Source organism: Taeniopygia guttata, chromosome 21 (genome assembly GCF_048771995.1).
Source record: "Taeniopygia guttata chromosome 21, bTaeGut7.mat, whole genome shotgun sequence".
Taxonomy (NCBI): Eukaryota; Metazoa; Chordata; class Aves; order Passeriformes; family Estrildidae; genus Taeniopygia; species Taeniopygia guttata.
The window spans coordinates 3,026,424-3,038,022 of NC_133046.1; the positions used below are offsets into that span (position 1 = coordinate 3,026,424).

The 11,599-nt window shown below is 45.7% G+C and overlaps 1 protein-coding gene across 6 annotated transcripts in view; it reads left to right on the forward strand.

Annotated features, from left to right (window-relative positions):
- The window catches only part of PRDM16 (PR/SET domain 16), a 284,989-nt gene that overhangs the window by 249,381 nt on the left and 24,009 nt on the right, over window positions 1-11,599 (forward strand). For all 6 annotated transcript variants that reach the window (XM_072917258.1, XM_030289174.4, XM_030289176.4 and 3 more), the window contains 3 exons: window positions 1,604-1,802; window positions 7,554-7,701; window positions 8,504-8,657. In XM_072917258.1, coding sequence (XP_072773359.1) covers window positions 1,604-1,802; window positions 7,554-7,701; window positions 8,504-8,657 — 501 coding nt within the window. The remainder of the gene's footprint in view (window positions 1-1,603; window positions 1,803-7,553; window positions 7,702-8,503; window positions 8,658-11,599) is intronic.

Below are 11,599 nucleotides of genomic sequence, written 5' to 3' on the forward strand. Positions count from 1 at the left end.
GTAATGACACTCCTGAAATTCCACCTGCATTTATTTCTGTTTCTCTCCAGTTACCACAAAGGATATCTTTCATTTGTCTGTTATTCCATCAAATACTGAGGGTGGCTCAGCCAGGCTGTGCTGGCTGAGCTTTGGTGATACTTTCTTTTTCAGCTGGGTTTGATTTTCCCCGTGTCGATACTTTCCGTGTAGGTGTGCAGAGGGTGCAGAGGGTTTCCTCTGCCCACATCGCTGCTGCTGCAGCCTCTGGCACCTTGCCTTGCTTAGTTTTAAACTCAGGTTTAAGCAGAGAAAAGGGAGATTGGAGTTGAGCACCCAGGTGGGAGCACAGAGGTCTCTGGGTGTGATAGTGCCCGTCAAACTCATAACAAAATTCAACCCTAATTTATATAAAACACCATTCCAGGCCTTAAAGCTCAGCCTAAGTGTTTGCAATTGTGCAAAATTTGGTGCAAAAAAGTGCAAGGGGGAACTTTGAAGCACAGGGGTTGAAGATTTTGCCCCGAGAACGTGAGCATGGCCACATCCCACCTCAACATCCCCTCTGTGCAGAGCAGGGAATGGATCAGCTCCACCAGAGCATCGCCTTTGGCTGCAGCTCTCAGAATATTCCCACTCCTCCCTCGCAGATAATGCACTCACCACAGGCTGTTCCTTCTGGGAGTGCAGTTAGCAGGGAAAGAGAAGCAGGCAGAGCAGCAGAGCGTGGAGGAAGAGGGTAGGGGAGGACAGGGAAATGTGGCTCCAGTGACTCACAGGGGGCTGGAAAGCTTCTGTTCCAGGGTGGAGAAACCCAGAGCTATCCCGACTCCCTCACAGAGCTTGTTCTCCTGGAAAATTTACAGCTCTGAGCTGATTGTTTGGCTTGGCACCACGGTCAGGATGCTGCCTTGTAAACTTAATAATAGCTGCCCTCTTTTTAATTTGTTTGACCTTGACTACAGTAATTTATTATGTGCATTAGTACTTTAAAAAAAAAATAAAGAAAGAAAGAAAAAAAAAAGCAAAGAGCACAGCCACAAAGCCTTTGGCTCCCTGCTCTTCCTTCCATGGTGCTCTGGGCTGGGACTCCTCGTCTGATGGAGCCTTGAGCTCCTGCAGTGGAAAATTGAAAGGAGAACATTAGACAGACAATTCCTTAGAAAGAAGCTTCTCCAGGTTGGTGCTGTGGCAGTTTGCTTGTCTCACTATCTGCGTTTATGAGTCTGGCTTGTTCCTTTTTCCCTGGCAGCCCCGTCTGAGGAAAACTCATTCATAATTTCAACCCCCTCCTTGCAGACAAGCGCAGCACCCCGGAATGAGCCTGGAATTTTGTGTATCTCCCAGTCCCTGTAGGTCTCTCCATCTCAGCAGTGGCCAAGACACAAAGAAAACAAGATCTCCTCTGGTTGTGTGATCTGATTTTTTTTCCTCTTAATGCTTAAAGTGAAAGCAGCTGCTGGCACAGCCTCCCTTGGGTTCTCTCCCCTCTCACTTGCAAATTCTCTCTTTGTTTGTTTGTTTGCTGGGCTCGGGGAGCTTTGCCTCCTCTCTGGGTGCCCCAGCCCGGGCTGGTGGTGTTTCCTGGGGCAGGGCTGACCATGGGCTGCTGTGTGTGTTGCAGAGGAGCCCTCGTTCCGCTGCGAGGACTGCGATGAGCTCTTCCAGTCCAAGCTGGACCTGCGGCGCCACAAGAAGTACGGCTGCGGTGCCGTGGGGGCCCTGTACGACAGCCTCAGCGACAACATCAAGCAGGAAGGGCTCGGAGATGGACAGGTCTACGAGTGCAAGGACTGTGAGAGGATGTTCCCCAACAAATACAGGTACCCATGAGAGCCAGACCCTCCTCTGGCCTCCCCGCTCCGTCCTGGACCAAGGGGGGTGATGGGCGGCTGGGGAGGACTGAAGGGATCAGCCTTTCCTTCTTCCATAGAAACCTTCCCTTCCTCCATGGAAACCTTTCCTTTTTCCATAGAAACTTTTCCTTCCTCCATAAGAAACCTTTCCTTCCTCTATGGAAACCTTTCCTTTTTCCATAGACACCTTTCCTTCCCCCATGGAAACCTTTCCTTTTTCCATAGACACCTTTCCTTCCTCCATGGAAACCTTTCCTTTTTCCATAGAAACCTTTCCTTTTTCCATAGAAACCTTTCCTTCCTCCATGGAAACCTTTCCTTTCCCCATAGAAACCTTTCCTTTCCCCATAGAAACCTTTCCTTCATAGAAACCTTTCCTTTTTCCATAGACACCTTTCCTTCCTCCATGGAAACCTTTCCTTTTTCCATAGACACATTTCCTTCCTCCATAGGCTGTAGGAATGTTCTTTTTGGGATAAACCTTTTTTTTCCCCATAGACACTTTTCCTTTCTCCGTAGACACCTCTCCTTCCTCCACAGGCTTTAGCAATGTTCTTTTTGGATAAACTTTAGGAATGTTCTTTTGGGATAAACCTTTCCTTTCCCCACAGACACCTTTCCTTCCCCCATAAGCTTTAGGAATGTTCTTTTGGGATCAACCTTTCCTTTCTCCATAGAAACCTTTCCTTTTTCCATAGACACCTTTCCTTCCCCCATAAGCTTTAGGAATGTTCTTTTGGGATCAACCTTTCTTTCCTCCATAGAAACCTTTCCTTCCTCCATAATCTTTAGGAATGTTCCTTTTGGGATAAATTTTTCCTTTCTCCATGGAAAGAAACATTTCAGGATGTTCTTTTTGGGATAAACCTTTTATTTCCCCATAGACATCTTTTCTTTCTCCATAGGCTTTAGGAATGTTCCTTTAGGGATAAGCTGGTAATTTCCCCATAGACACCTTTCCTTTCTCCATAGCATTTCAGAATGTTCTTTTTGGGATAAACCTTTCCTTTCTCCACAGAAACCTTTCCTTCCTCCATAGCACTTGAGAATGCTCCTTTGGGGATAAACCTTTCCTTCCTCTATAAGCTTTAGGAATGTTCCTTTTGGGATCAACCTTTTCTTTCTCCCTAGTTATCTTTCCTTGCCCTACAAGGTTCAGGAATGTTCACTTTGGGACCCTCTGTAGCCGTTGGGCAGTGTTTTATTCCACCTTGATTTTGTATTTCACCTTGTTTTCCACTGCCCGTTGGTAGAAGCACCCAAGGGTTGTTGGTGGGAAGTTTAAGGGGTTATTTTCTGAGAAATTTGAGTGGGATTTTTCCACCATCTGCTCTCTTGTGCTCTGGTTATGAAGGAAAAAACCCACCAATATTAGTTCAGTCAACGTGTGTATGAAGGCTTCTTTTAAATTTAATTCTTTGTCATTTGAGATCAGTGAGTTTAAAGAGGTGTCAATGCCCTAAGAACTCGTAATACGGCCACAAGCTCCTATTTGATCTGGCAGGAGCAATTAAAAATTCTATTCAAATCAAATTTTTAATTGTCTTTGTGTCTACCAAATGTTCTTGTGACAGCAATGGGAAAAGGAAAAAAAAAATGGAGATTGGAAGCTGGATAACTCCTGCTCATTTTTTAATTTGCAACAATTATTCAGTTATTATTATGATTATATGGCAACTCTAAATAAGAATTAAGCTTCTTTTTAAAAGAGAAAATATTTCAACTCAGGTTTTACCTGAAAATCTGAATTTTTTTAAAAGCAGAATGTGGTAGTAATGAAATGCAGCTTTAACACAGCAATCTTTGAGCTCTCTAATTCATTGGCAAAGTGAGACTCAGATAGTTAAATATTAGGAGCCAGCTTTAAAAGTTGAGTAGTTTTTTTAATCAGTTTAAGTTTGTGTTTATTTGCATCCTAAGCCTTGATAAAAGCCTTTATAAAATTCTATAAAAGCAGAGTTTTCTGTGTTTACCGGAGGCTGAAGTTCTCACATACTCATTTCTTTTGCCTTCTTGGGTGAACAAACCCCGTGCACCACAAGATTTGTTATAAAACTGTGAGAACTGGCAATCCCCTGCCAGGCTTTGCCTGAGCAGAGCAAAAACCTCGAGGTTAAAACCCCTGTTTCACTTCAGTTTAGCATTTTAAAACCTGCATTTGTCACTTTGAACTTAATTACATTGATACTGTCAGCTCTTTGATCTGGGTGAGGAAGTGAGAAGAAAAAAAACTATTTTAAAAAATGCAGAGAAAGGTGAAGCCTACAGAGAATTCCCTGTATCTGCATGGAAAAGAATTGGGAATTATAGAATCTGGGATGGATCCTGGGATTCCTGTGAGGGATCCTCTTAGCCCATTATCTTTAATCCTCACCTCAAGTTTCTACGCTGCAACTTTCTTCTTCTTTTTTTTTTTTTTTTTTTTTTTTTTTACCTGACAAGGAGAACTTCCTTTAAATGTTTCTAATATTAAGGATTTTAGTTAAAATTCCAATTCTTTTATCCATTGGTGTCAGGAGCTCTCTCCTCTTTAGCTTTCAGCGCTCCCTAATTTTTATGTTAACTAGGAAATAACCTTTTGAAATGTGTGTGTTATATCCTATTTTTGTGTACTCCTGGCTCCCTAGCAGTCTGAACTGGCACTGTGGCCTTGGGTTTTTTGCCTTTTACACCCAATATTTTGGGATAAGTTACATAAAGTTGATTTTTTTTTTTTTTTTGACAAGGGAAAAGAGAGTCAGCAGCATCCCTGTTTAGTTTTTGAGATGCTGGTGGATTAGTGTGGTGGGGAGGAAATGTCCACATCAGTCTCTTCCCCATCAATCTGCTAAGTTTAAAGTCACTAAAACACAAAACAAACCCACTCAGAGTGCCTGGATGGTCCTAGAATTTTTCAAAGTTAACACAGATGAAATCAAGGATGCCACTGGGGACCTGAAATTGAGCATTTAGCAGCTGACTAAATAAATAAATGTTTTGCTAATCCCAGTAGGTACTTGCCTCTAAACAGCATATTAGCTTGTCCATATTTGCTGGAAATAAACTCATAAATCACAGTTAACAGGAGCATATTTTGGATGTGCATATGAAAGGTTTGTGTTACTCTGTGTGTGTTAAAAATCTGGTCATTTTAAGAGCACCATTTCTTGAGCAAAATGAATATTGCTGCTTTCAAACCAGTGGGTTGGCAGCCTGTGAGGGGCATGTCCATGAATATGAATTATTTAGCTGGGATCGGGGCCGGTGCTCCAAGGGAGGAGTTTTGGGTGTTGAGTGGCCAAGAATGACACAATTCCTGGGATCCCGAGTAGTATCTTCCCTGTGGCACCTAATGAAGACTGGCAGGATTTTCCAGGAGTGTTGAGCTTTAGTGTTTCTCTAAAAATACAGCCATGCTTTAAGGTTCTGTAGGAATGGTTTCATATCCATGGGTAGGGGTGCCAGGCAGGAGCAGATTCCATGTGAGCTGGGTTTTTTTTTTAGAATTCACAGTAAGAGTAGTGTTTGTAACTCCTGTTAACCTGCCCAAAGGAAGGAGAGAATAAAGATTTCATTCCCTTGTTTCTCAGGACTGGCCTGAAATGTGCAGGTTTCCTGGTCTGAGAGGTGCAGGATTCCCAGCCTGAGAGGATCAGGATTCCTGGCCTGGGATGTACAGGATTTCTGGCCTCAGACATACAAGATTTAAGGTTTGAGATGTGCAGGATTCCTGGCCTGGGATGTACAGGATTTCTGGCCTGGGATGTACAGGATTCCTGGCCTGGGATGTAACAGGATTTCTGGCCTCAGAGATATGAGATTGAAGGTCTCAGAGGTACAGGATTCCTGGCCTGAGAGATCACGGATTTAATGTCTGAGAGGTGCAGGGTTTAAGGCCTGAATTGTGCAGGATTTCTGTCCGAGAGGAGCAGCATTCTCAGCCCAAGATGTGCAGGATTCCTGGCCTGAGAGGTGCAGGATTTAATATCTGAGAGGTGCAGGGTTCTCAGCCTAGAGGATCAGGGTTCCTGGCCTGGTATGTGGAAGGATTTTGGCCTCAGAGATACAAGATTTAATGTCTGAGATGTGCAGGGCTCCCACCATGAGAGATGCAGGATCCCACCATGAGAGGTGCAGGATTCCTGGGCAGAGAGGTGCAGGATTTAATGTCTGAGATGTGCAGGATTCCCACCATGAGAGGTGCAGGATTCCTGGGCAGAGAAATGCAGGATTTAATGTCTGAGATGTGCAGGATTCCCACGATGAGAGGTGCAGGATTCCTGGGCAAAGAGGTGCAGGATTTAATGTCTGAGATGTGCATGATTTAATGCCTGAGATGTGCAGGATTCCCACCATGGGAGGTGCAGGATTCCTGGGCAAAGAGGTGCAGGATTTAATGCCTGAGATGTGCAGGATTTAATGTCTGAGATGTGCAGGACTACCACCATGAGAGGGGCGGGATCCCACCATGAGAGATGCAGGATTTAATGGCTGAGATGTGCAGGACTCCCACCATGAGAGGTGCAGGATTCCTGGGCAGAGAGATGCAGGATTAGTGTCTGAGATGTGCAGGACTCCCACCATGAGAGGTGCAGGATTCCTGGGCAGCGAGGTGCAGGTTTCCCAGGGCACAGGGCACTGGAGCACCAGGTGCCACCCCTGCCATGAACCTGTGCCAGCAGCCACTCGGGATTGCCATCATCCCCCCAGCCTGGAGACGCTGCCAGTTGGCAGAAGGTGAAATTGCTGAGTGAAGTAATCAAAGATGTCTGACATTTAGAAGTGAAACGTGTTTGCACCTTATCATGTTTCTTCCCAACGGTGAGTCCCTGTGTTCTGGGAAGCCGTGGGCCGGCTGCCCGTGAAAATGGACACATGAGAGGCTCAGCAGCAGCAAATATCTTTTCTTTCCCCAGGGGGATGCCGCAGAAGTTTTGGTCACAACGTGCCCATTTTTCCTCTCAGGGATCTATAGGGTCATGGCTGGGTTTACTTTTCTTTTCCCCCCTGAGAATGGACTCAGGTATTTATAAGAAGTAGCATAAAACACAGCGTCATTTTGAGGCAGAACAGAGCATCTTCCACCAGTGAAATAAATCTCAAAACCTTAAATGGTGTTTGGGTGTCATTGCCCTTCTCACAGTTGAGGGGCTGGGAACTCAAACCCTGTGAGGGACAACTGAGGGAGCTGGGGGTGTTTAGCCTGGAGAAAAGGAGACTCAGGGATAATCTTATCCCTCTCTACAGCTCCCTGAAAGGTGCCTGTGCTCAGGTGGGGCTGGGCTCTTTCTCCAGGAACTGACAGAATGAGAGAACACAGCCTCAAGCTGCATCAAGGGAAATATAGGTTGAATATTAGGAAAAAGTTTTTTACAGAAAGGGTGATAAAGTTCTGGAATGGCTGCCCAGGGAGGTGGTGGAGTCACCATCCCTGTGTGTGTTTAACAAAGCCTGGATGTGGCACTGGGTTCCAGGGCTTAGTTGAGGTGTTGGGGCTGGGTTGGACTTGATGATCTTGAGGGTCTCTTCCAACCTGGGGATTCTGTGAATTCATTAATTCTGTGAATTCTGTGAATTCTGTGAGCTGCTCCCTTCCTGCTCTGAGGCACCCAGAAACTGGAAAACCCCCAGGCCCCACAGCTGGGTCTCTGTCACCCTCTCTGTCACCTCTCTGGGTCTCAGACCTGCCTCAGTGCCTGCTTTGGGTGGTCTGAAGGTCGGCCTGTGTCTCTTTCCCAGCCTGGAGCAGCACATGGTGATCCACACCGAGGAGAGGGAGTACAAGTGTGACCAGTGTCCCAAGGCTTTCAACTGGAAATCCAACCTGATTCGTCACCAAATGTCTCACGACAGTGGGAAACGGTTTGAATGTGAAAACTGTGTTAAGGTACAGTGAGGACACGGTCAGCCTGGGGGATTCACCTGGAGGAGGGTGCTGGGACCTGGGGGTGCAGGACACAGTGTGATTCACCTGGGAGAGGACACTGGGATTTGGGGAAAGGGATGCAGGACAGTTTCCATGGGAGACTTCACCTGGGAGAGGACAATGGGACCTGGGCAAAGGCTGCAGGGGATGGGTGGCCTGTGGTGGCCCAGAGAAGGGTGATACAGGGAGAGGTGATCCCACTGTCCCTGTCCCAGAGATGTCCTCACTGGGGGCATGGAGCTCAACCCTCTTACAACCCACTCCCCTTTGGTCACTCCCAGCTGGGTACTGGGGTGGTGGTGAGGGCTGTGCTGGGCAGATGAGGGTGAGCAAAGGCCTGTCCAACCATGAGCACAACACACTCAGGGAGGTACCACAGACCTGTCCAACCATGAGCACCACACATTCGAGGAGGTGCCACAGACCCATCAAACCATGAGCACAACACACTTGAGGAGGTGCCACAGACCTGTCCAACCATGAGCAATTAAGGAGGTGCCACAGACCTGTCAAACCATGAGCACCATACACTCGAGGAGGTGCCACAGACTTGTCCAGCCAGGAGCACCCCACACTCAGGGAGCTGCCACAGCCTGGCAGAACACAAACTGAGCTCCTTCATGACCTGTCCCTGCCTATCCACCCCATGCTCCTCAAGCCATGAGCAGCACTGACAAAAAAACCCAAACAAAATAAGTTTTTCACACATGGGCTCTTTTCCTCCTGCTTTTTCCCCACTCCTGAAGGTGTTTTCCCCCCGCAGGTGTTTACGGACCCCAGCAACCTCCAGCGGCACATCCGCTCGCAGCACGTGGGGGCACGGGCCCACGCCTGCCCCGACTGCGGCAAGACCTTCGCCACCTCCTCGGGCCTCAAGCAGCACAAGCACATCCACAGCACTGTCAAACCTTTCATATGTAAGTTGTCACGGCCATCACCAGCCCGGCGCTGGCTGTAATTGCAGGGATCCTGCAGGGGCCCCCCAACCCTCCCATCCCCGGCCGCTGTAATTTTATAGCTCAGAGCACAAGATGATTTTTTTTTTCCTTCTTTTTTTTTTTTTTTTTTTTTTTTTTGCATGCTCCCTGTTTTTTCAGTAAACATTCGTGGCAGTTTTTGACTTTCTTGACAAGTTAAAAGCTGAGTCTCTCAGCGGTCACAGCGATGCCATTTTCTCATATCTTTTCTTTCTCTCGTCTTTTTTTGCCTTAATCGCTTTCGAATGTTCCTGTTGGTGACATAAATAAATAGCTGGCACAGCCTGATCGAAATGTTTTACAGGGGTGCCTCAAATCCTGGAGCCGTTGTAAAGAACTTGGAATAATCACAGAGATGAGAAGGTGTTTTTTAAAAAAAAAGTTTTTTCTTCTTTATTTACTGCATGTTTCATCTAGATAATGCTGGGAGCCAAATAAACAGCAGATGAACTGTGTCCTCAGTGCTCTCCTTGGTGGGATATTTCCAGAAGGGCATTTTCCCTGGAGAGCCACCCATCTCAGTCCTTGTCATTCCCAGGGCTGTATATTTTTTTAATTGACACAGCACCCATTGGGTTTGGATAACTGTTCAGGGAGGTGGATGGTGTCACAACAAAGCTCCAGGAACTTTAGGGATCACTTCCTGACACTTCAGAACACGTTGCTCAGGCACGGGCCGGGATCTGGGTTTGATTCCAGGCTTTGATGTTACGACAGGGAAGCCACTGAACCCACTCCTGCCTTTTTTCCCCTGTTGGAATAATAGAAACAGCATGCAGGAATATCCTGGGAGACTCATTTCATTAATGTCCCGAGATAATCAGTGTCCTGAGATAATCAGCTGGGTGTCAGCAGAGGAAGAAGAAACGCTCCTCTCGCTCACTTTGCTGCAATCTTTCACTGGGCACATGAAAGGGATAATTTGACTCCCAGGATTGCTGCAGGAAGATGAGGGATTTCTCCTCATAATCTCCTCACTCTCACCTCATCAGAATTAGGGAGCTGTCAGACCAAATCAGAGTGTGGAACAACTGCAGAGGGATCCTGCCTGGTCAGATGTGTCAGGTTGTTTTGTCCATCAATGTGGAATCCATTAACAACTTCAAATCCACCTGGCAGGATTCACCAGGAAGTTGGTTCTTCTTTTTCCCTGTTAAATGGAAGAAAAGGGTCTATGTGTGTTTGTGTTTAATTATTTACATTATTATATTTGGCTTTCAAAATACCCCAAACCTGTAACTTTATAACTGCAGAAATCAGGAGGGCAAGAGAGGCCGTTGCACATGGAATTTCTAAATCATTGGATAACTGGAGATTTAACAGAATTCTTCCAGTTTTCCTTATTTTAGAAGGCTGATGGGAGTTCTCAGAGCTCTAGCACTTCTCTTTAGGGAATTTTGTGCAGTATTTATATATCTAGCAAAAATTCTTGGGGGAAAAAATGGAAGAATCCTGGAATCATAGAATGGTTACAATTGGAAAAAACTTCTGAGGTCATCAAGTCCAACCCTTAACCCAGCACTGCTGTGCTCAGCACTAAACCATGTTCTGAAGTGCCACATCCACAGGTTTTTTTGAGCAATTCTAGGGATGGTGATTACTGATTACCTCGGGGAAAAAAAAAGCAGAGATTATTGTATTTAAAAGACTATCATGGAAATAAAATTCAGTAGTGCTGAATTGTCATGGAAAATAAATTCAGTAGTGCTTCTTTTAAGAACTCTATTTCGATATTTTTTAAGAAAACATTTTAAAATTGAGTAAAAAAGCAGAATAAACCTTTTATTTGTAAGTATAAGGTAGCTGAAATAATACTTACAACAGCCATAAAACTCTGTGTATGCACTAAGAGCAACTCAGGAGACCTGATCCGAGATTTTAAAGTTATTAGGATTGGCTCAATAATAATCCAAATAATCCAAAAATTAGGATTGGATCAAACATCCAAACTCTTGTGATGATTTTCTTGTCCTGTTTGTGTTTCCCTGAAGCTCTGGGCTGTGTCAGGGCCCAACAATGAAATACTCTGGGGACAGACAGTGCAGCCTAAATTTACAGTGCAGTCAGAAAGCAGAGCCTTCAGTGACACTCCTTTGGATTTTGGGGTGCTCATCTGAACTGAAATGTCAAATTCATTGAATTTTATCCATCTCTGCTTTGAATTTCAATTGGAAATTATTATATTATTGTATTTTCAGAGCTTCTAGTGAAATACTCTCCCACCAGTCATTCGATATTCAAGCACTGAAGGAAATCCTAAAGATTTAGGATAAAATACAGGGGAAATCATGCTCACATGCACCCAGCAGTGAAGCTGGGAGGAGGGCAGGAGCACTGAGCAGTCTCTGAGCTGCAGTCAGAACCTGGATTCATGTCCTTGCCTGTCCAACCCCAAACAATGTCCTTCCCCTGCTTTGTCTCAGTTTCCCTGCTCACAAAAGGGTGATAACAGCAGTTCTCCGGGGGAAGGGGTGTGTTAACTCACCACCACATTTATTCCCATGTTGAAAGAGGCACCATAATAAAAAGTCACAGTGTTCTGATGTGTAGAAAAGTTTGGGGTGGGATTTCTGTCTAGCTTTGCCCTGTTTCTTCCACAGCAGCAAGTCTGGAGGTGAAAAGGGGGTCATAAAAATCCATGTTCTGAAAGTTTGGTATTTACGGGTTGTTAGAGAAAACGCTGATGTGGCTTCAGTCAGCGGGGCAGGGGTGTTGGACTGATTTAATGGATTAAAAAAGAGATCCCAGTCCGGGCAGAAGCCAGGCCTGGCTGGCAGGGGATTTATAGAGCATCCCCCTGCAGGGGTTAGGTACCACTGAGGGCATTAAAGAAGGGCAGGCTTGATTAAATGAGGCAAAGTTCTTCTCCCTCCGGCCCTCAG